Raw genomic sequence first — 25703 nt, 5'->3', positions numbered from 1 at the left:
GTTTTGCTGGAGGTTGTGTGTCTGTGTGCTGTCAGAGACATGATGTGTGTTGGCTGCCTCTACTTCTAATGAAGCACTTGCTGCTGCCCTATCAAGGACTCTATAAAGGGTCATTTGGGGGCAAGGAGGGTTGGGAAGTGGCATTCGGACTGGGGGGGGGGGGAGTTACATTTAGGTTTTGCATTCTTATACTGTATATGTAAAGAGAACTGAAAACATTTGGTTTACACAGAGAAGGAACTGTGATTTTTGTTCTTTTAACGTGTCCACTAGGTTCACCTGTGCAATTTAGTACTGCTTTTGGAAGTGCATAGTCTTGAATTTTAAGTTCAACTATTGTAGGGGTTTCTTCTCTTCTTATTTTAATTAGCGGATGGTGCAGTGAGTTATTAAAAAAGAGCAGAGCTCCAAAGTTATAGCACTAGTACTTAAGGTAGATACACAAACTAATGACTGGATAAACTGTGATTGAAAATAAATGGTGGCCCCATAACATCTCCATGTTGGTTCTTTTTGTTTTGTCCCATTCTCCACCTATTCCTTTGTGAGCACAGGTACTTAACCTGAATACAAGAAAGTAGGAGGGGAACCTTTACCTGCCGGTTTTATGTTTTTGAATCGGTTTACCTTCTCTATTTGGGTCATCTCTCTCTGGAATCAAATCTTCCTCTTTATTTGTGCGTGCCATCTGAAGAACTCTTGCCTATTTTTTTTAGTATCTTTTGCTCCCTCCTCCTCTCCAGTCCCTGAAACAGGAGGGGGGAGGGGGGGGGGCCGGGTTCAATTCGCAGACTGGCTCTTCTTTGCGGCTCTCTGCTCCAGACTCACCTCCACCCTCCCGTCCCCTGCAGCCGCCTGGGAGGGGAGAGGAGGGCCAGGACACTGACTGGCAAAAAAAAAAAAAAAAAGTCATGTGGGCAGAGCCCCATTGTCCCTCCAGGCCAGGGCAGCTGCCCCTTTCGCACGCACGTGGCCACTTCCCTGAGCGCACTCGAGCGCCGCCGCTGCCGCGCGAGCGTGCAGGGAGAGTCGAGCCCGAGGCAGCTGGGCGCGCGCGCAGGCTCCGGCGCGCGCGAGGAGCCCGGAGAAGCCTTTCGCCGGCGCTCGAGCCCTGCTGCTGGATGCCCATGGACTACCGCCCGAGTCTGTGCCCAGAACGACCCGTCGCAGCGAGAACCGCGAGCCAGCCCTGAAGGGGAACCGCCGCCGCCGCCGAGGAGCAAAGGAAAAGATTGCGAAATGTCCATTCCGCCGGGCTTCCTCGCTGGCATCCAGCTCTTCTTCATCTGTCAAGTGGGTGAGTGAAGTCACTTTTTGCATGCAGCGATCTTCAGGTCGCAAAGCGCGCTGCCTTTTGCACATGCATGAGCGGCCACATATATGTGCTGAACATGCCATGTTGACTTCATGAACCGGGCATCTGGAGATGCCGAGAGCCCCGGGGGCGTCTGCCCTCCCCCCCCCTCTCTTGCAACCGCCCTCGGCCATTGATTGCATCGAAACCCGCACCTTTCACTCCCCCCCCCCCCCAAATTCGGTGCTGGCTGATAGAGATTTATCCTTCATGATGAGGGAAAGCCGGAGGCAGAGCATTTTGCCTGCACGCTGCACCCTACCACTTTCATTGAAGCCACGATACGAGCTTCGTAGAGCATCAATGCATTGTGTGCAAATCAATGCCAGACGGGCTGCGTTAATGCAAAGGAACTCGGTGCAAATCGGTGTCATTTGTCACGCTGACGTCAAGAAGCTGGTGTGTACTCTCGCATATGCTTCTTGGCCATCTGAACCCAAAGGCAGATTCTGAGAGAATAGACAGATAGATCCAACATAAGAGAAGCACATTTAGCATTAAATGCATTCTAGGATAGATTCTGGGGCAGATGGAGGCATTCACTACTCCCTTCCATGCTGCTCAGCACAGTGAAACGAAATTCTGCCTGATTAGTAACAAATATAGCTTAAAAGTCTGCTAGTAAAACTCTCTCTCTCTCTCTCTCCCTCCCCCCCATGGGGATACTTTTGTTCAAGGAGATGCAGAAACATGCTTTCAGAATATTAAAAGGGTGACATAATGGTGAATTCACTTAGGGGTGGACAAGCTCAGTCCTGGAGGGCTGCAACTCCACTGGGTTTTCAGGATCTCTGCTTTGCAAGATCTCCTGCATATTCGCCGGAGAAATCCTGAAAACGTGACTGGGTTGCAATTCTGGAAGACTGAGGTTGCCCTCCCCTAACTTAAGCCGATTTTCTTGTACTAATTAAATCTGCAAAAGGCATGGAAGTAATTGCTGCCTTTTTTCATTTTAAATGAAGAATTATCAATCCCCAATTAGTCACATCAAAGGTTATATGTAGGGTCATTTTGGGCTAAAGAGGGTGGGGAAGGAACCGTATATTTCTGTGAAAGGGTTCACTGGGCTCACCAGTGCTTTTGTGGGATCACCACTTTCTGGGGGCAAAGGGCCAGATTCTACAAATAGTGCTTAATAATGGGCATCAGAAAAGATCGGTGCTAAACATGATTCTATAAAGGGTGTGTGCCCTTTTTCACATCTAGCCCTGACTGTGGGCTAGAGAATGACACGGGGACAAATTTGTCCCAGTAGTAATTCATTTTCCCCCATCCCGTCACCGCGAGTTTTGTCACTGTCCCTATCCGTGTCCATTCCTGTAAGCTCTGCCTTCACCACACAAGCCTCAAACACTTAAGATTTTAAAGTGTTTGAGGCTTGTGCAAATGAGGATAGAGCTTAGGCATTGGTGGAATGAGGCATTATGACATCACAATCTGAGCTCTAGAATGTTGCTACTTATTATTCTAAAGTGGTTGAGGCTTGTGCAGATGAGGACAGAGCTTTCAGGAATGGGGCAGGGACAGGAAAAGAACTCGTGAGGATGGGAAAATGAGTTCCCGCGGGGACGGGGGGAAAATATGTTCCCGTGTCATGCTCTACTTTGGGCACCAAACTTAAGCCTGCTGAAACCTGGTGTAAATGTTGGCACCCAAGTTGGTTGTGCACAATTTTTGAGGATGCCACTGCCACGCCCACGCTGTTCTCATGGCCACGCCCCTTTTGAGTTGAGTGATGGGGTGCCAAGTTAGTCAGGAGCATTCACAAATCCTACATGGTGCAAATTAATGGCTTAGGTGTAAAGGGGTTAAATAATAAAACTAGGGACATCTCTCCCCTTTAGAATCACCGAGCTCTGGAACAACCTTACATTCCCTCTCCGAAATTCGAGCTCCCTCCAACTCTTCTGAAAACATCTGAAAACTTGGCTTTTCTCAAAAATGTAACTCCTCCCCCCTCTCTGGTACCCTAAAACCCTCTATTCCTCCTTTACTCTTAATCCACAACCATCCTTTGGAGTTCCATTCTATCTTAGTCCTGTAAACCGTGCCGAGCTCTACGATCGTGGAGAAGATGCGGTATACAAACCTAAGGTTTAGTTTAGTTTAGTTTATAATAATAATAAAATAAATAAATGGTAGTTAACAGCCAATTATTGCTCATTATTGGCTCAAGTCAATTTAGTTGTGCATGCATCTTGATATCCAAATCTGCACATCATATGTAGAATCTGGGGGATATACGGTAATTTTGTTAAGTAATCATCAAAAACCATTCAATAATTGAAAATTTTAACCTAAGGACTTAGATCTCTATGTGGCTTAATTATGCACAATAAAGGAGAAAAGACCTCAGTGTCACCAGGGATATACGTAGATTAAAACTAATATCCCAAGGACTAATCTGTTTCAAATTAAAGTTGAAATAGAAAACATATCCCACGTCAGAAAAGTGCCATTCCAATAAATGGTCCAAATAACGCAAAAGACCATTCACTTAATAGTTAAAGCAGTCATTCATATAAAATTCAAAAACATTTTCCCACAGTGCATATATTGAGAAAGGAAAGACACTTATCCGCAGAATATCCAACTGAACTCAGGGCTCCTTTTATCAAGGCAATGAATATGCATGAGATCTACGTGCATGCAGTCCTTTCAATGCATATTCATTGGGGAAATCCTAAAAACCCGACTGGATTGTGGCCCTCAAGGAGGGACTTTGAGACCCCTGTTCTAAATTAACCCTTCCACTATAATATCTTATCCAGAATGACTCCATGGCGTCTGGTGTAGGTTATAACACGTGGTTAACGATGTCATAACATCATGACATCAACATAAGGTAATTAACCAAATTAGTTGAAATAAACTGTCCATTCTATCATTGCATTCAGCCTTGTGGGTTCACATGTATTCAGTTAGTGGATGGTGCAGTGGGTTATGCAAAAAGAGCAAAGTGCCTAACTTCCAAAGTACAATTGTAACACTTACAGTAGATACACAATTGACAAGAACTCAATAAACTGATTTTTTTTTTTAAATGGTACCAAAACATAACCATGTTGATTTTTGTTGGCTTTTAAAAAATTATTTATTTAAAAATTTATATACCGCATAAAAACTTTGCAGTTTACAAAATTACATGCATACAAATTAAAAATGCTAAACATGTTTAAGTAAGACAAACACAATAAAACATTAACTAACGATTATTAAAACCTTCTTTTAAATTCATCCTACAAGATGGAAAGACAAAATCCCATAAAAACATTTACAGGACGGGAAAGCATTAACAGAAAATAGCATTAGCACATGAAAGCATCTAATATAATAAAACGGTAAGCCGCGCATGCGCACTTCCTATGCGTGCGTCCGTTTTCCGTGAGCTGTAGTACACATAGGAAGTGCGCATGCGCGGCTTACGGTCTGGCCTCACGCAAGGCAAGACAAGTGCCATGCGCGCTCTTCCCTGATCTCCACCGCTGCCGGCCGCTAGCGCCCCCTGCCCTCCAACGGACTCTTCTCGGCCTTTGTAAGCGGTATAGGAAATGTATAGGCAGACCAACCGCTCCCCCAATTCCCCTTATCTCGGCGGCAGCAGCAACGGTGGCCCGGGCGGTTTTCGCAGCCCTCCATCACCCTATGCGGGAGGGGGCTCTTCCAGCTCCATGCCGCCACCGGGACGGGGTTTTGGGAGCCTTGTCACACCGCCATACGGACAGAGACCTAGGCAATTAGGCGGAAGTGGCGGCCAGTCTCCCCGCTCTCAGGGTTTTCAAGGAGGCAGTGGTTGGGTCGGGAACCAGCTCCCGGGTCAGACGCCGCGGTGGCGCGGATCAAGCCCGAGGTATACGTCCCCTTAATCCAAATGCCCCGGACTCCAGCAGCAGCAGCACCGGCTCCAGCGGCGTAGGCAGCACTATAAACACGCTGCTTCGCGCCCTTCTCTGCCGATTTCCTCTGCCGCGTCTCTGATGACATCATCGGAGACAGACGCGGCAGAGGAAATCGGCAGAGAAGGGCGCGAAGCAGCGTGTTTATAGTGCTGTCTACGCGGCTGGAGCCCCGAGGTTTGTCGGCGGTGGGAGGGTCAGGAGCAGACCGGATCGACAATGGCAGTAAAAGAAGGGGGAGGGGCTGAACGGAGCAGGGAAGATAAGGTAAGAAAAGGGAAAGGGGGAGTGGGGGAAAATGCTGCTACTGCTTCTACACAGGAAAGGGGGGGGGATAGGAGGGAAATGCTGTTGCTGCTGCATAGGGAACTGGGATGGAAATGCTGCTGCACAGGGAAATGGGGAAAAATGACAGACAGACAGCGGGAGGGAGGGAGACAGAAAGAAAGAAAGACACAGGGGCAGGGAGAGGGTCAGAAAGACAGACAGAGAAAGGGGGCCAGAGAGAGAGTGAGCCAGAGAGGGAAAGGGGGCTGCTTTGGGGGGAGGGGTGTGCTTGGGGCAAACAGCTTTGCTCTGGGGGTGGAAGACAGAAGGGGCCATGGAGAGACAGGGAGAGGGATAGGGGGATGCTTTGGGGGGAGGGGTGTGCTGGGGGGAGACAGAAGGGGCCATGGAGAGATAGGGAAAGGGGGACAGACAGTTTTGCTCGGGGGGGAAGACAGAAGAGGGCCATGGAGAGACATTTGGGGGGGCACACAGCTTTGCTCGGGGGGGAGAGGGGGGAGACAGAAGGATACAGACAGCGGCCAAGGAGAGCGAGATAAAGAAACACAGACAGACAGACACATCTATTCTAGCACCCGTTAATGTAACGGGCTTAAAGACTAGTTGACAAATAATTGCATTTTCAACATTTTCTTAAAGAATATAAGAATTGATGCTGCTGAGTCAGACCAGTGGTCCATCGCGCCCAGCAGTCAAAGACCAGTGCCCTGTTTGAGTCTAGCCTTACCTGCGTACGTTGTCTAACCTTGTCTTGAATCCCTGGAGGGTGTTTTCCCCTATAACAGCCTCCAAAAGAGCGTTCCAGATTTTTTTACCACTCTCTGGGTGAAGAAGAACTTCCTTATGTTTGTACGGAATCTATCCCCTTTTTACTTTAGAGAGTGTCTCCCATAACAGAATCGCAGAATACCAGGCAGCACATTCCAGAGCTTGGCACCTGCTACAGACAGCATTGTTGCCCCAATCTTTTTTTTTTTTTTTTTTTTTAATCTTTATTGATTTTCCATAACTTAACAAAAAGTGCAATACAATATTCATCAGTAATAATAACAATTAAGCATTTAAATTCAATCAGTAGCAATGCAATACTATAAACCCCCCACCCAACCAACATTTACATCAAAGAATCATACTAAAGATAAACCCCTCCCTCCCTCCCCCCCTGGATGTGTCTAAATTATATCATCAATAAGAAGGATAAAGAGAACTATAGCAATGTTACAAAAGACGTCAATGGACCCCAAACTAAGTTAAAAATCTTAGAATGCCATAACATGTCAGTATTCATTTTCTTATACCTATAGGTTAAACATAAATTCGCCCACCAAAAAAGGAAAATTAAGTCGATCACAATTTTTCCAATTGCGAGTTACCATTTGCATGGCTATCCCTGTCATAATTAAGAAAAGCCGGCATTTATAGCAGTCCATAGGGGCTTAATATGCAGCAAAGTTCCGCATATAACTACCTCTTATGTCAATGGAATGGATGATTCCAGTATGTTATTAATCTGTCCCCATATTGACTTCCAAAAGTTGAGTATCAAAGGACAATAGAACAACAGATGATCCAGTGTCCCAATGTTGCCCCAATCTTAACGAGAGACTAACATCCAACCCTCCAAACTTAACTTCATACTATTTTCAGATCTCAAACATTTTCTGGGTTGATAGATTTCAAAAGACTCCTTTAGTGCCATTGGAGAAACGTGATTTTGTCTAATTTTCCTTTGGGTCTAACCTTTTGTGGTCAATGATATTTAACTTAAATACAAGTGAGTAGGAGGGGGAACCCCCACCTACTGTATCTGGTTACTTTCTGTTATTAGAAGAGACCAGTTTTATGGGGGGAGGGGTTCTTTATTTATTTATAAATTTTCAAATTACATATCAAGTATACACTTGTACAGAAAGTTGGTTAGACAGGATGTTAATTTCTCAAAGAATAAAACATTTACACCTTGATATTCCTTAAAACAAAACAAGGAAATAATAGATTTGACTAACTCAACTCAAGTCCTCCAATTTGGATCCAAGATTACAAATAAGCGAGAGAAAAAATTTAAATCAATTAGGAATATGCTAGACATAATGCTGAGGTAGGAGTAACTTATTTAAATTTTAGAGCAATTGATGTTTCCCCATCTATTCGGGACAAAGCCAAACCAGTTTTATGTTTTTGAATCATTTTATCTAGTTTGAAGGTATTGTATCCTGTCTCCTTTTAATTTTCTGCTGTTCGGATTTAGAAGTTTTTTTGTGTGTGCCATTTGAAAAACTTCTCTATATTTTCCAGTATCTTGTGCATGTTTGCAGTCTGGGCTCTGGGCTAATATACTACTGCTACTATATCATTTCTATAGCGCTGAAAGGTGTACTCAGCACTGTACATTCAACATGTAATAGACGGTCCCTGCACCAAAAAGCTTAAAATCTAATTTGGACGGACAGAAAGGAGATATAGGAGCTGGGGAGTTTCTTGCAGAGAGAATATTAGGATAGACATAGGTATCTTATGGTGAGTGGGAGTTAGGAGTTGAAAGCATCTTCGAAAAAGTAGGCTTTAAGCTTGTATTCAGTCTAACATAATGACTTCATTGGTTGCCTGTGGAGGCTCGGATTTTGTTTAAGCTGGGCTGTTTTTGTTATAAGGTTCTTTATGGCTCAGCCCCAATCTATCTGACTGATAGCTTTATTATAGCCATACATAAAAATAGTAGAAAAGCACATACTTTGTTTAATTTCCCGCCTGTAAAAGTAAGAAATTCCTTAATCGTGTTCTAGCATTCCAGGCAGCTTCTCATGAAAAGGAATTTCATTCATTGCTGCTTTCCGCTGATTCTTGCAAACATTTCAGGAAAAAATTGAAAACCTATTTTTTCCCTAAATATTTGACTAATTAATTCATTCTTTCTATGTAATATGTTATAATTAATATTTTTTTGTAAACCGCATAGCACTTTTGGTAATTCAGTTAACAAGTACATTGTAATGTAATGACTCAGGCAGTCTGTTCCAGGCATGAGGTGTAGCAACATAGAAGGGATGGAGTCTGGAGTTAGCAGTGAAGGAGAAGGGGAACGGAGTTCACAGAGGGGGAGCATAGTGGGGAGATAAGTGAGGAGAGAAATTGGGGGATTGCAGAGTCAGTGCACTTTGTAAGTCAGTAAAAGGAGTCTAAACTGTATTTGGAAATGGATGGGGATCCAATGAAGTGACTTGAGGAGAGGGATAATGTTAGCGTGGCGGTTCTGGTGGACTATAAGTCGTGCAGCAGAATTTTAAATGGATTGAAAGGGAGAGAGGTGGTTGAGTGGAAGACCTGAGAGAAGCAAGTTGCAGTAATCTAAGCAAGAGGTGATGAGAGTGTGAATGAGGGTTTTGGTAGTGTGCTCAGAAAGTAGAGGTCAGATTTTGGTAAAATTATAGAGGAAGAAATGACAGGCTTTAGTTGGTTTGTTGGATCTGAGCAGAGCAGGAGAGAGAGGAGTCAAAGGGGACCCTGAGGTTGTGAGCTGACAAGACAGGGAGGAGGAGAGTGTTGTCCACAGAAAAAGAGAATGGGGGAAGGGGGAGGTAGATTTAGGTCAGTGGTCTCAAACTCAAACCCTTTGCAGGGCCACATATTGGACTTGTAGGTACTTGGAGGGCCTCAGAAAAAATAGTTAATGTCTTATTAAAGAAATAACAATTTTGCATGAGGAAAAACTCTTTATAGTTTATAAATCTTTCCTTTTGGCTAAGTCTTAATAATAATATTGTCATTTATAGCTAAAGAGACATATGATCAAGAAATGGTTTTATTTTACTTTTGTGATAATGATAAACATACCGAGGGCCTCAAAATAGGACCTGGCGGGCCGCATGTGGCCCCCGGGCCACAAGTTTGAGACCACTGGTTTAGGTGGAAAGATAAGGAGCTATAACTTTCTCTTCTCCTCAGGAGACTAAGGCCCTCTTTTACAAAGGTGCGCTAAGCGTGTTAGCGCGGATTTAGCGCGCGCTGAATCAACATGTGCGCTAAGTGCTAACGCGTCCATAGGATAACGTAGCGCGCGTTTAGCACGTGATAATATTTAATGCGCGCTAAAAAGCATAGCGCACCTTTGTGAAAGAGGGGGGTAAGGCCCTCTTTTACTAAGGTGCGCTAACCGATTAGCACGCACTAACCAATTTAGTGCGTGCTACACGCTAACGCATGCATGTTAGTATATGCCCACGTTAGCGTTTAGCGCACGCTAATTCGGTTAGCACTCCTTAGTAAGAGGGGCTAAACTTGAGAGCCTGAAGATTATACTCAGAAGAGAGGTTTGTTGTATCATCAGATACTGTCCCCACACCTCCCCTTCAGCCAGGATCAAAATATTCCCCATCTACCAAATTAATCCGAGTATCTATGCAGTTTGAGAACAAATATCACAGATTGAATAGCGCCAAATATATGGCTATCTAATTTAGCTTGGGTATTTTGCTGAACTGAAGTCTGAGCTAGAGAGTTGCATGGGGACAGAAATCCCACCTATCTCCACCCGTCCCCGCCAGGATCCTCTCCGTTCCCGCCAGGATCCTCTCCGTCTCCACCCGTTCCCGCCAGGATCCTCTCCGTCCCCACCCGTCCCCGCAAGGAATTACCTCCATATCCGCCCGTACCCATAAAAAGCAGCAATTACTTCTGAACGGATCATCAATTCCACAGTTTCTTTTGTGCTTGCGCTGCTGTTTTCCTTGTGGAATCTCTTTGGTGGAACCCTTTTTTTGTTTTCTGTTCAGATAATTAACTTATAAACCCCCTCTTTTACTAAGGCTGACGTGTCCATTATATTATATGGACGAACCCTGCTTCCAAAACCTTCCATCCCTGTGGGAGTCCCGTGGGTTAGGGGGAATTCCCACGGGACCCCTGCGGGACCCACGGGATTCCCGCGAACCCTGTTCCCGTGCAGACCTCTAGTCTGAACATATACTGTATCTCTTTAGTTATACATGAGAATTATATTTTAATATTTAACCCTTTATTTGGCATTGTTGTTCAGAAGCTAATACCACCAGATCCTCCCACAAATTAAAACTATCCTTCCCCTCGCTAAAAGGCATTTCCCACACAGGAAAGCTAGGGACCTCCCAATCACTGAGCTCTGGAACAACCTTACCTCCCCTCTTCGAAACTTGAGCTCTCTCCAAGTTTTCCGCAAACATCTGAAAACCTGGCTTTTCTCAAAAAATGTAAGTCTCCCTCCAATTTAGGAATCAAGGAAGCTCTTATATCTTGGCATCCCAAGTCCTCTAAATTTTCTTCACACTTCTACCTCTCACCCTCTGTTGTAGTTCCTTCCTATTTCTCCTACTGTACACCGCGTCGAGCTCTACGAACGTGGAGATGATGCGTTATACAAACCTAAGGATTAGATTAGATTAGATTAGATTAGAAGCAACATGTGTCTTCTATTGCTCTAATGGGAAGATTTGCATCTCCAAATGGCTATTACTGGGCACTGTTGCTCTCGATCAACATCAAGTTACGTAAAGCAGCAGTTTCACCATCTGCCAATTAAAGGGTTAAGGAAGGGAGTTATATAAAACAGTAGAAATAATGTTCCTAAGCCCTTGTGATAGATTTACTTTATACACTTGCATACATCTCTGCATCCTTCATTGAATAAAACCTCTCTGATCATTATTAATGTTACCGTTATGTTATTATCAACGACTGCCGTATTAAAGGACATTTTTCCAAAGAAAGAATTGGAGAAAAACTTTAATAAACAGAGTTGTTTTGGTTTTTAAAATGCACTCGCAAGTTTTAAAGTTACCAACCTCCCTCTTTTACTAAGGTGCGCTATTCATAAGAACATAAGCAATGTCTCCGCTGGGTCAGACCTGAGGTCCATCGTGCCCAGCAGTCCGCTCATGCGGCGGCCCAACAAGTCCAGGACCTGTGCAGTAATCCTCTATCTAAACTCCTCTATCCCCTTTTCCAGCAGGAAATTGTCCAATCCTTTCTTAAACCCCAGTACCGTACTCTTCCCTATTACGTCCTCTGGAAGCGCATTCCAGGTGTCCACCACACGTTGGGTAAAGAAGAACTTCCTAGCATTCATTTTGAATCTGTCCCCTTTCAACTTTTCCGAATGCCCTCTTGTTCTCTTATTTTTCAAAAGTTTGAAGAATCTGTCCCTCTCTACTCTCTCTATGCCCTTCATGATCTTGTAAGTCTCTATCATATCCCCTCTAAGTCTCCTCTTCTCCAGGGAAAAGAGACTCCGTTTCTCCAATCTCTCAGCGTATGAAAGGTTTTCCATCCCTTTTATCAGATGTGTCGCTCTCCTCTGAACCCTCTCGAGTAACGCCATATCCTTCTTAAGGTACGGCGACCAATATTGGACGCAGTACTCCAGATGCGGGCGCACCATCGCCCGATACAACGGCAGGATAACTTCTTTCGTTCTGGTTGAAATACCCTTCTTGATTATACCTAGCATTCTATTCGCTCTGTTAGCGGCCGCTGCGCACTGTGCCGTCGGCGATTAGCGTGTGCTAAACGCTAACGCGTCCATGGACTAACATGCACGCGTTAGCATTTGGCGTGCGCTAAATCGATTAGCGCGCGCTAATCGGTTAGTGCACCTTAGTAAAAGAGGGCCCAATTGGTTCAAGGTCATCAGGAACAGATTAATCCAATCCTGGTTTTGTACCATTGCGTGTGTAGCCTTGTAATTTTCATTTTTGTATGATAATATGTAGAAATAAAAAGAAATAAAACAAACAAAAAGAATCCAAGTGATACCTTATATATTGGACTAACTAGAGCAGGAGTAGGCAATTCCGATGCTCAAGAGCCGGAGCCAGGTCGGGTTTTCAGGATATCCACAATAAATATGCATGAGATAGATTTGCATCTCAAGGAGGCAGCGCATGCAGATCCATTTCATACATATTCATTGTGGATATCCTGAAAACCTGACCTGACTCTGGCTCTCGAGGACTGGAATTGCCCACCCCTGAACTAGAGCATGGTTAGATTAGCTTTTCAAGGTAATCCTTCTTCAAATACAAGGTATGCAAATGAAAACAGTTATCAATATATGACTATAACATCAAAGTATTCAAATGCCAGTCTTATAGGAAGAGGGAGGGGAGGATGGGAGACAGGGAAATAAGGAAGTGTGATATGAAGATGTCAGAGCAATAAAAATTTTGTTTTGTAATGCGAGAGAAAGCCAATATCTTTTTTTTTTTTTTAATTTATAACATTTTTATTGAATAAATCAGTAAATATACAATATTATAATATAATAAAATAGTCATTAAATTAAAATTCATCATATTAATTTCCATCAAATATCTTTCATTTCTTCAAAATATATTTCCAAAATACCCATTACATCTCTCAATACCCTGCCCCTAATTCCTACCCCCCTTCCCTTTTCCTATTGACCTCTCCCCCCCCCCAAATTTAGTTTATAACTTTTTTATTGAAAGAATCATACTAAACCCCCCCAAACCCAATGAAATATCTTTGTTAAGTCCTGTCTGGTGGGTTTCAAAACGTTTTATCATTTTGATCTCAAAGGTCTGGCATTCCTGGATTGTCTTTTAATATTCTCACCATAAAATCAATGATACAGTGTCCTGGTTTTCTGAAATGTTGCCCCGCGGAGGTGATTTCCTGGTTGGTTCTGCAATTGCTAATGATATCTGTGTAAATTAGTCTTTAGCATCTGGCTTGTTTCTCCAATATAGCATCCTTCTCTATACCTTTTGCATTTTTGTATGGAAATCAATAGGGATTCAGTAGTGCAAATTCATATATGCAGGAAGACACAATCAGCATGCTGCTGATAACTTGGACCATTTACAAATAGGGATGCACCAGGGGAAAACATTTTAAAGATCAGTTGACTTTTCTTCCTGATTTTCAGATGGGTTTTCAGTGTGTTTCATACACTTGTATTTATAAAAAGAAACTTTTTAGAGCTTTCTAATTTGTGCATGATTGTACATGTGTTAATTTGTAGAATAATATACATTAAATCAATTTTGCTTGCACTAAAATTTTTAAGGTGCCTAAACAAATTGATGAATTCACATCTCTGTCTGCTGAACCTTTTCTGCCTGATATGTAGCGCTATTTAACCAATCAAGAATGGCTCCTGGCCAGTTAAATAGCGTTAAGCGCAAGATGGCCACTGAATATTAGCACTAAGCAGCTAATCTAAGGATTAGATTAGATTAGATTAGATTGGGCTGTTTAAATAGCTGGTCTATCTTTATCCGCTATAAATTTAGCCAGCCAGTGCTTAATATTGTGTATCCAAAGGTGCGCTAAGCTTTTTAGCGCACGCCAAATATTAGCGCGTGCTAAACATGCGCTAAACGCTAATGCGTGCAGGTTATCCTATGGTCGCGTTAGCGGTTAGCGCACGCGTTGATTTAGCGTGCGCTAAATCTACGCTAAAACGCTTAGCGCGCCTTTGTAAAGGAGGGCCTAAGTTTATAGCGGCCCAAAATACACCAGATATTCATTGACGGTCACTGGAAACAACCTGGCACTAAATATCCAGGCTCAGCGTTGACCGCAGGAGACAGCCCGGCTAACTCCTGTGGTCTGAATACCAGGGGTATATATTAACTAAAAATAAAGTTCAGCTAAGACGTTAGTTGTAGCAGTAGGTGCTAAAACAAGCATGTCACATCTGTAATGTTTTTTTGGCAGCTGGCTCCATTTGTTCAAGGCGAGTTGACTCCTTCCTTATTTTACTGCATTGCACGCAGGGACGTGTAATTCTGCTTTCTTGATTATAGTCCGTGATAAATCAAAATCACAAGTCTGTGCATGCAGATAGGTAAAGCTGGGGCTGAGCCAACCCATCCTGGAATCTGGAGTGAGTTCGTAATATAATGAAGGGAGTGGCCGAGTCGACACAAATGTTTGCCAGGGTGAATATTTTCCGTAGCTCTGTTTCATGGATAATTTATTGGTCAAAATACTACAGTCTTCTATTGTTTTATTTATTAGGATTTACTGTATTTACCACAGTGGGCTCACAATTCTTTCTAATGTACCTGGGGTAATGGGGGGGGGGATTAAGGCCCAAATTCTGTAACTAGCGCCTAAAGTTGGGCACCTATTTCAGAGGCGCCTATCTAAATTGAAGAACAAGCTCAATTAAGCTTTTTAATCAGCACTGTTTGAAACATAGGCGCCTATCGAGAAAGCGCCATTCTGTAACAAGGCGCCTTTAAAAATTTAGGCGGCCTTCAAAAAAATAGGTGTTATGCATGGTGGGCGTGGCTTCGTGTTAAGCGCCTTCTTACAGAATCCCTGCTCTTAAGTGTGCATAAACGCTCGCCTGGGCGCATGACTGTTAGTTGTGCCTAGAGCTGGCCTATGTATGGGACACCTCCAAAATAGGTGCCGCTCAATGCGATTCACTAAACAACGCCCAAGTTTGCTTGAATTGCGCTTTAAAAGTGCCTAATTAGGCACCTAACTTTTGGAAGCTTCTTATAGAATTTGCCCTTAAGTGACTTGCCCAGGGTCACAGGGAGCAGTATGGATTTGAACCCACAACCGCAGGGTATGTCGTTAGTCTTTTCCTGAAAATACATTGTGTGGGAATCTGCCGCAGATGAGTTGGTAGACTTTTCCAGATGTATGGCCCAGGAAACTTGAAAGTAGAGTTAAACATCTTCCGGCATATTCATTGAGAAGATTGAAAAGGAATTGTGAGAACCAGTTGAGGACTGTACCATGTATACCCATTTCATGGTATAGTCCTCAACTGGTTCTCACAGTTCTTGAAAAACAGGTCTTTGGAAGAGTGGTCAGAGATCCCAGAGCTGGAAGTCCTCATGCGGTGTCCTCCAAAGCCAGAATACCCTGGCCTGAGAAACTGTTGGAATTCTGTGTTAGCATAATTGACTGACTTCCTCGGCGCTGAGCGGCTACTTGACTGGCTCACGTGATTCATAAGTCAAGAAGCCACTCAGCGCCGAGCAGGAGCGCTAAAGCGCACTCCTGCTTGTTGCCACTGAGCGGCAGAAGAAACACGATCCCGCGCAGCTGCTACTGACTGAGTTAGCAGTGGGGCAGGAGCGCAGAAAGCTCGCTCCTGCCCGCTGCACCTCCGGACCACCAGGGATCGTCAGAGGAGGTATGGCAGGACAGGGAGCAGAGCCAGTGCAAATTTTGGGGGAGGCCACGGCCTCTGTGGCCCCCCCCCCTGTTCTGATGCCTATGACTGAGCTATCTGAAGCTGACCCGAGCCATACCCCACAGTGAAAAACAGGAATTGTTAAAACTGATGTTGTTCAGTCTAAAACCACCAGAGGGAGTAAGAGTGCAGATAGCCGTGTCACACAGGGCACACGTCCTTCTAGGGATTGGCCCTTTATGTACCAGGAAAGGCATTACAGAGCCCCAGTCAAACTTCCACACCAGGGGGTTGGGGGCGGGGCACCTGATTCTTAAACATGAGGGCTGCACTCTTAGAGGGAGGTAGAGTGTCCCAGATGGTGGGAGAAACCCAGAAGCATGGCAGAGGAACCTCAGGGCTGAGTGGTCCAGTAGAAGGTGAACTACCAGAATCCATGGATCTGCAAGAAGCAGATGCAGAAGCTACAAGCTTGGACAGCTTACAGAGCCAGTTCATGGAGGTACAGCCCTACTCAGACCAGCCCAATGCAGAGCAGCGTGAAATGGAGATTTGCTGAGCTCTTAAAGCAAGTGGAAATTATCACTTATTACAAAACAGGAGGAAAGTTTGTGGAGAAGTTAGTTTGTTCATACACTGTGTTTTTCTGCTGGTAACCTCTGCAAGATACTATTTACTTGAACTAGAGACTGTTTGCTGTTCAGAATCGTTTGCTAGTGAAGTCTGCCTATGGCAGTTGAAGATTTTAGGGTTTTTTTTTGTTTGTTTGTTTTTTGCTGCCATCTATTTTTGTTCCTCCTGCAAGTGGGGGAAGTGCCCAGACAAGATCCCAGGGGATTTGCCTGGGGAAAATGCTTTGTATTCTGCTGAGGTGGGAACGTGGGACATTTTTATAAAAATTCCAACATACAAAGCAGCATTCTCTGTCCAGCAAGTAAACAGTCCAGTGCTTGCCACTGGGAGTGGGTTGTGCAGTGGAACACAACGGTGGAAATGGTTGAGGAAAAGTTTTGCTTTTGTTTTTGTTATGAAGGCTGTAATGGACTGTTACCTTATGCTGCAGAGCAGGGAGAACCAGGATGCTGTTTGGTTTGTTTGCTCAAGAGCTTAACTTGGTTTGGGATTTTTTAATTTCTGCACGTGACATGCTGTGAAGCTACGCAGAATATCACAAGGATTTGCTAAGGCGCAGAAGAGTCCTGGAACGCTGTTTACTGGTGTCATTTGATTTCTTTAAGCTTGAACCATTACTGTGAATCTTATATGTTGGGAGCATTCTGACACTGTATTTTTGCTTTTGTTTTGATTCCATGCATAGAACTGTCATCTTAGAGACTGAGAAACCAAAGCCTGGTGGAATTTGAACTGTTTATTAATAAAGCATGCTTCTTATTCAGCTCCAATACCTATATGGTGTTAATATTTATGCTCCTTAGTCTCCAGAACTCCAGTACACCCCCAAGAGGTGCGCAACAATAATGTCACGTGCCACCCAAACACGCTCCGGCCTAAGGACGGCTGTGACAGCGTTAACCAGGTTGGAGCAGCTCCTGCCCAATTAACTCCTTCTGACCAGTTCCAGGGGAGATATTCAGTGGCACTTAACCCGAGAATGCTAGTGAATATCTGCACAGCCATTGCACTATGCAATTACCCTCTAATCCTATAAACTTGCACAGTCGTCTTTACATTTAGCCTGCAAAATTCACATTATAGAATATTGTCAGTTACAAGCATAACTTAATGTAGTAATTAGCTGCTAATTGGCTTTAACATCCAATTAGTGACTATAATAGGTATTAATTGGCATTAATTAGCAGTTGCACAAAATCAATAACTTAACTAACATTATAGAATGTGTGCTTAGTGCACATCATCACGACACCTTACTTTAGGTGACCTGTAGAGAATTGTTATATTATATTATGTTATATGGCTTATATCCTGCCGAATCCTCTCAGCAGAGTTCTAAGTGGGTTACAGATTGTCTACACTTTATCTAGACTTGTATACATACCAACCATTACAAAGAGCTTATATATAGCAACTGATAAAACATTGATTATACCGACAGTACAATAAACGATAAGAAACTAAGTACATCTTTAAACAGATATTTCAGTAAGCTTCGATTTACAAATAACATTTTCAGAGGTAGTGGGTTGTAGGCATCATTAGTATTGTACCTAGTGGTCTCTAAGGGTGTGATCTAGATCACATTGGGTCCATCATAGAGATTTGAAGAGCCACGTCTTCAGATATTTGCGGAACTTGGATCTCCATAGGAATTGAGTTCCAGGCTCCTATGATCACATATTTTAAAGATTTCTCAGTAGGTTTTTGTTTTTTTGCATTTTATACCTTTCATGGATGGAAGGTCAGAGGTGCGGTGTCTTAGCGATTTGCCTAATAGTTCAGTGAATCTTAGAGCTGTCGGGAGCATCTCCATGTAGGATCTTAAATGCCATACAGCATAGCTTGAACTCAACCGTTTTTCTATCAGGAGCCAGTGTAACGCCATAAATAACGGTCTGACATGATCGGATCTTCATTTGTAGACAATCAGTCTTGTTGCCTTATTTTGTACCTGCTGGATTGTTTTTTTTTAATTAATTTCTCAGAGATTCTGAGAGTGGTGTGTTGCAGTAGTCCAGTGAGGACAGAATAGTTGATTGTACAAGTGTTCTATAGTGTTGTTGGTAAAAGAAGGGTCTAACAAATAAATGATTTTCTAACTAAAGTGTCCCAGGACAGTCAAAAGGTCGAGCAGAGGTAAAGCCAGGAGTTATTCCAGCACCACTGATACTGAGTGCCAGTGCTCACATAAATAGCGGTCTTGACCTATATGTATTTGTGGTAGAGCATGCGAACCCACCTGTAGGCATAAGGGCTATTGCTGTTGTATATAGTTGAATTGAGTAGGTTATGGATGGGTTTTAGAAGGCTCACCACAAGGGGGTTATGGTGAAATGTACACCTGGGACCTTTTATGAGAAGTTCACTGCAGTGACCTTTGAGGTGCAACACGGTTCTGCTTGGATATTTGTGTGACCAGTTTACTACAAATGCTGGCTCCTCCTACATCCCAATGGCTTGTTTTGTGTGCTTTTCTTTTAGACATGTTTTGGGGTTTTGAGGTTTTTTTTTGGGGGGGGGTTCGTTTTTCAAAAATGATCCAAATAGACAGGCACATCTGAAAAATGGCTATTTTTAAATAAACAAAATAGGCATTTTGCAGTTTTGAGAATGGGCATGCTTGGCACTGGATTTTCGTTATATCAAGAATGCCCCTCTAAGTTATCGTTTAGCATTCACATATCTGATTTTTTTATTAAGTGCGCCATGGCACTGTGCTTGATTTGCTATTGCGTGCCATGGTTTTTCTCTTTGCAAATTAGGTTCCATTAGCCCAGGCAGTTCTTCATGAAATCAACCCATGCTCCTTGAAAATAACCATCATTCAAGTACTCCATAGTCATCAAACAAACACTATACGGGAGGCCATTCAGTTTCCTCTTTCAAAATAAATATAAGAACCATTTGTGATGTATAGTGGAACTTCCAGGAACTGACAGCACAGTGCATTTCCCTTGGGCAATTTGTTATCTTTCGGTGTACTGGCTATCTATTACACAAATAGTAAATCCTTCTTTGAAATCAGCAGAGATGAGAAAAATACCAAATTGTAGTGAAACTGAACATGGCAAAAGCTAGGCCCTGCTGTGACTTAATGAGAATGCCTTATTTTAAGTCTAATCTCTTAATATTTTCCATTATAGAATTTCATTAAAGGGTGGGATTAACTCGGTGACTCAGGTACTTGGGTTGGGGGTGCGTCCGATCAGATTATTTGCATGTAAACTCAGTTGTGTATCAGTCGCTCGGCAAAAATCGGCCAGAAAATTGGCCAACAATGAACCCGTCGGTGAGTTGAGTGAATCGGGCCCAATGATTCCAAGGTCACAATTGCAGGCTTCTCCAGTGAAAAGGCTCCCAAATCTCAAGCAAGTGGCTAGGAAGCACTTCCACTACTGCAGGTGACAAAGCCTCCAAAATTGTGGAGGGTGGCAGCAAATAATCAGCAGTTCATGGACAGGCTTGCTCATTGCCTTGTGGACAAGGACCCTCTTCACCGTCTCTCTGCGTGGCGAAAGCCACGAGTAGGGACAGAGGTTGCCTCCTTTCCTTGGGGCTTAGAGTGGATGCTGCCTCTTCTTGTGTCAGTATTTCCTCAAGTGACCGTCTCTCCAAAGCATTTGTCATGACCCAGCTGTGGGTAACAAATCTATTCATCGGACCTAGCACAGAAACAGATGAGACTGCATCCAGTACTATTCAGGAGTGACCTTTTCTCTTGCCCATGGCTTCAAGGCAAAATTTAGAGCTAAGAAACATTGCTGTTCACAAGTTTCAGCATGTCTTCTGCTAATGATGTAGAGGTGCAGTGCTTTCTGCAAAAGTACAATCCAAAAAACAAGGCCAAACACCCCATGGTAAATAAAGCAACAACAAAAAGTGGGGAGAAGGACAGTACACGTCAACCTGAAATAAAAGTAAGTTGATTCAATACAATCATCTATTGAAATATTAAACATATATGATAATCAGTCTTTCTTCAAACATCCTTCCAGTCCCAACACAATCTGTGTTTCGGCTTCTGAACCAAAGCCTGCCTCAGGGGCTCAGATGAAAATCCTCTAGATGGCGCTGAAGCTCCTTTATGGCGCAAAATAGAATAAAAATCTCAAAACATATAGAGTAACTCATATCGTTCCTGAAAACTCTGTGGCTGCATGAACACAAGCGACTTATGAAGTGAGCTAAATCTCCCCCACTCACAGGGTTTTAAACTCCTGTGACATCAATTCATTTCAGTATCTTCTCCCACAGGGGAAATTATATGTATATGCACTGCACATAATACACCTGATATGACCAGGGACCAGCTTTTCCATATATATTTTGCTGGCAAAGACTGGGAAAATCTCTGAGGCTACAAAAATCCATTTGCCATCTGAGACTGAATTGAAATCTAAACACAATTAAATTATTAAGGTACTCAGTGACCTGGGTTTCACAAGAATGATCAATCGGTAGTTAAAAAGTCTGTAGCCTTCCTACTTTCACTGCCCGTTAACTGGAGAGCTGAATGGACAATAGACATTAGGGTTTGAATCGCTCTGATTCATGCTGGAGAAACCACTTTGGCTGAAATCTAAATCTGGGATGTCATCTTATACTCAAGAATCACCATTTCCAGACTAGGCTAAAACCAAGTGGAAAAAGTGTGGTGAAAGAGGTTCATGAATCTGAGGGTATCCTAGCAGCCATCACTTAATCTAGCTGTTCTGCAGCAGGATGGCTTTTATATTAGACAGCGACTTTTTCTTCTCTTTTTTTTTAATATCCTAGCGTAAGGGCCCTTTATCCTTTCTTATTTAACATGAGGAGTGCTATATACTTGTACCTCCCAGCTGGGAATGCAATAAGTGACTTCTGCTAATCAAGGACACTGTTCTCTCTAAGATGAGTGGAAGCCTTCCAACCACATTGCTAACAGTAAGGGGTTGTACTTCAATATTGTTTTTTTCAGTATCTAGAGACAAAACAGGTTCCTTGGAGTCCTGCAGAGCTTGCCTGTCTCTCGCTATTGAACATGTGATAGCGAAACAGCGCCACCTACTGGCAGGACTGTACATGGAGATCTCCAGCTCAGCTTCGAGGAAGCAGTGCTCAAGAGTATGCAGAAACCCCTTTAGGGAAAACTGCAGCTCTGGGTTTGTCTTCCTCAGGAAAGGAGCAGAGACGTTCTGCCCCAGAAAAGAATAGCAGAGGGGAATAATTCAGCCAGGGCTGGCTTTAGTCAATGTGCAGCACTTTGTGGACCAAATTGATGCTGCCCTCCCCCCTCCTCACCCAGGGCTAAAGATTTCAAATGAGGTATCATGGAATTATGTATTTATTTAAGACCGATCCTGTGAGGAGGTGAAGTCGAAAAGGTGCTGTCTTTTTGAGAAGCATGAAACTAAAGGCCAAGGGGGGGGGGGTTAAGAGGGAGGAGCTAGCTTGCCTGTGGTGAGTGATGAGTAGGGTTACCATATGGCTCCAGAAAAAGGAGGACGGATTGAGACATCCGGGTTTTATTTCCAGCAAAAGCAATGGAATAAGTAGGACACTGAGACATCTAGGTTTTACTTCCATTGAAAGCAATGGAAGTAAAACCCGGATGTCTCAATCCGTCCTCCTTTTTCTGGAACCATATGGTAACCCTAGTGATGAGGAACACAATTACCAAGGGGAAGGGGAGGGAGAAACAAGGAGACAGAGAGGGAGATTGAAATGGAAAGCTTTAACTTTTGGTCAGCTGCCAGTTACAAAGTTGCCTTAGTTAAGCACGGGGCCACTAAGAGCGTGGACTTCTGTGCAGCTGCCTCTGTTACCTCTGCATAAGGCTGGTCCTAAGTTTAGCCTTTCATTAACCTGTCTCATGAGTTAGATATTATCATGTCTATCTTTGAACTGAGATCACCAAAGTCCTTCATTTGTCTTGCTTGGAACTTTTGAGCAAACTTCATAAGAACATAAGAGTTGCCATATTGGGGACAGAGTGACGGTCCATCAAGCCCAGTATCCTATTTCAAACAGTAGCCAAATCAGGTCTTATTTCATAATAAGTTTTCCCTTTCCATGGCTCTTTAATTTGAGTAGACTTCTTTTTTCATGTTTAACTTGGTTATAAAAGTTGGTGGGAATGCTACATGAGAAACCCAAAAACACCGTGGAGTGACTATGTTCCTGAAATGGACTTTATTGAAAATTAATTTTCAATAAAGTCCATTTCAGGAACATTGTCACTCCACAGTGTTTATTTGGTTTCTCTTGGATTTTCTTCTCTGTGGATATCTCAGGCTCAGTTTTTTTGTTTTGGGAATACTACATGAACTTCTTCTGGAACGTTTATCAAAAAGAGCATAATTGTGGTCAGGAATAGAAGTTAAAATGGTACAGGAAAAGACTGATGGGTGCTAAATACAGTGTTCATTGGAAGATGCAATGATTTTCTTTGTTGCTTTCACTATATCAACAACAGCCCTCATTATTGTTCCTCAATGGACTTTATTCCATGGTGGTTCATGGGCATAAAAAGAAGCAAACCCTTCTCATATGGGATTCCAAGTTTAACTGTCCTCGTAAGGATATTTTAAACTTTACTTAGTCCATACTTTTGGACGGATTTGTTGTTTTCCCTTCCCTTTGTGTTTTCCCCCTTTCCTTTCATTATATTGTCGTTCTTCCCTCCCCCTCTTGTTCCAGTTCGTTTAATTCTGTTTCGTCTATCTTATTGTCTTGTTAGATGTTCAGTTAGTTTAGCCTCTCTAGGCTTATTTTGTGTTCTCCCTTTGATTTTATTGTACATCCACCTTGAAATCTATGATAATGTGGTATAAAAAATCCTTAATAAACTTGGAAACTTGAAACTTGGATTCCTATTGAATAAGAATCTGAATTGCCATCTCTGTTCTGTGACGGATCACTTTGATCATGTAACACGTCTGGTTTTCTTTGAAGAGTTCTCTGTGCATGATATATCTTGCAAAAACATAACCTTCCTAAAATCAGTCAACACGTCACGCGATCTCATTATTACTTATTAAGAATAAAGCACTACCTTGCAGTGCCTTTGGGCCCTTCAAGTCAGATCTTGTAGGGTAGGTGCATAAAGTTCTCTCTTAAGGGCAAGGCAGATGTTTTAGGAAATGTTGTGTTACTCCAGCAAATCAACTGCCAGATCCACCTCTACCATAACATACCACAGGTAGTGTAGCATTATTTCTCTAGAAGGATCTAAAAATGAATTTTGTTATATTTGGTTGTAGCCTACTGAATTAATATAACTTACTGTCTATAGCAGTGTATCGCAAACTGTGTGCCCCGACGAGACGCTGGTAAGGAGGAGAAGCACCGGCTGACTACTTATAGGACGTGCCAATGACTCTCCCCCTCGCTGGTGTCTCTCCTCCTCTCCCCGCACCTCCCCTTCTCCAGGATCCCCCATCAAAGTGACAAGTTCAGGGTAGTGGCCAGATGGGCCTCCAAGCATGCGCAGAGGTCAACGTGATGATGGCACGCATGCATGTGATGCCATCGTGTCGATGTCTGCGCACTTCCAGGTGCCTTTTGCCCAGGGCACGGTTTAGTGTGCTGCCAGCTGAAAAATTTGTGGGACACTGTTCTATAGAGTAGAGTATGTTCAACCTTCTGAACATTCCATGAAACCAATGACCAGCAGACTGAAAGCAAATCATAGAAAAGTTGGGGGGGGGGGGGGAGGGGGTTTCACCCAGGGCCTGATTGTTTATATGGTGCCTAAAAAATCAACGCCAACTAGAATGGTGCATAGTGTGATTGTACAAGGTGCGCATATCTTTTATAAAATCACGCTTAATGCCTGTGTGCATTGGATAAGTTAGGTGTATCCATTTAGGCCAGCTAAAGCCAGGCCTAAATGACTACGCCTAAACTATGTAACCATTGGGCATATTCTATACAGTGCACATAACTTATAGGAACGCCCAAGATCTGCCCCCAGATTTCCCCTAGCCATGTCCCTTAAATTCACACACTGCAACTGGCGCATACTTTTTATAGAATCATTCTTTCCAAGTTGTGCGTGCAACTTTTAATTAATGCCAATTAGCATAACTTACAAGGTATCAATTGCCAATTACTGGCACCAAGTAAGCCAATTAATCAATTACACACATCGGCTACACACACTGATGTACGCACAACTTGAAGCCCAGATTCATGAACCAGCGCCGATGTTCTAGGCACTGGTAGGCTCCATGTGTGGCGGCTGCTAAGAAAGCAAATAGAATGTTAGGAAATATCAGGAAAGGAACGGAAAACAAAGATGAAAATGTTATAATGCCCTTGTATCATTCTATGGTACGGCCGCACCTCGAATACTGCCATAGCTCAAAAATGATACAGCGGAATTAGAAAAGGGCGACAAAAATGATAAAAGGGATGGGATGACTTCCCTATGAGAAGAGACTAAAGCAGCTAGGGCTCTTCAGCCTGGAGAAGAGACGGATCGGGCGTGATATGATAGAGGTCTATAAAATACTGAGTGGAGTGGAAAGGGTAGATGTGAATCACTTGTTCATTCTTTTCAAAAGTACTAGGACTAGGGGACATGCAATGAAGCTACTAAGTAGTAGATTTAAAACATTTCTTCACACAACGTGTAATTAAACTCTGGAATTTGTTGCCTGAGAATATGGTGAAATCAGTTAGCTTAGAGGGCTTTGAAAAAAGTTTGGATAATTTCCTAAAAGAGAAGTCCATAGGCCATTATTGAGATGGCTTGGGGAAATTCCCTGCTTATTCCTAGGATAAGCAGCATAAAATCTGTTTTACTACTTGGGATCTAGCTAGGTACTTGGGACCAGGGTTGGCCATTGTTGGAAACAGAATTCTGGTCTTGACGGACCTTTGGTCTGTCCCAGCATAGCAATTCTTATGATCTTATGTGAGCCAAGTATAGGACAATCAAGCCATTGTGACATCACTCATTAGTTTGGCTCTTAAGCATTGGTGGAATGAGGCATTATGACATCACAATATCAGCTTTGGAATGTTGCTACTACTTGGGTTCTGCCAGGTACTTGGGACCAGGGTTGGCCACGGTTGGAACCAGGAAACTGGGCTTGATGGACCTTCAGTCTGTCCCAGTATGGCAATTCTTATGTTCTTAAAAATGCCATCCAAATGGCATTTTTAACCGAAATTTGAGGTGCATATCAGCGCCTGGAAAATTGGTGCCGGAATCCTGTCTACATAGGCTCTTTAGGCCGCCGAATGCCAAATAAGTGTGGCTAATGCCCGGAGTGGCATTAGATAGCCTAAAGTACCTACATAGGCATGATTCATGCAAAATAGACACTAGAAATGTAGGCCCAGAAACCCTGGCCTACATTTCTGGCGCCTATTTTTCATGTCAGTGCAA

At 43.2% G+C, this 25703-nt stretch overlaps 1 protein-coding gene across 3 annotated transcripts in view; it reads left to right on the top strand.

Annotated features, from left to right (window-relative positions):
* The first annotated feature begins 922 nt into the window (after nt 1–922).
* PTPRZ1 (protein tyrosine phosphatase receptor type Z1) overlaps nt 923–25703 on the top strand; it is a 269276-nt gene continuing 244495 nt past the window's right edge. For 2 of the 3 annotated variants that reach the window (XM_033958765.1, XM_033958763.1), the window contains exon 1: nt 924–1297. In XM_033958765.1, coding sequence (XP_033814656.1) covers nt 1240–1297 — 58 coding nt within the window. In that variant the 5' untranslated portion in view covers nt 924–1239. Of the gene's footprint in view, nt 1298–25703 lie in introns of all 3 variants that reach the window. The other variant, XM_033958764.1, reaches the window with a different exon arrangement.

This window comes from Geotrypetes seraphini, chromosome 9 (assembly GCF_902459505.1).
Source record: "Geotrypetes seraphini chromosome 9, aGeoSer1.1, whole genome shotgun sequence".
In the NCBI taxonomy this organism is placed as follows: domain Eukaryota; kingdom Metazoa; phylum Chordata; class Amphibia; order Gymnophiona; family Dermophiidae; genus Geotrypetes; species Geotrypetes seraphini.
Note: the sequence above shows the minus strand (reverse complement) of the source record. Positions and strands in the feature narration are given on the sequence as shown.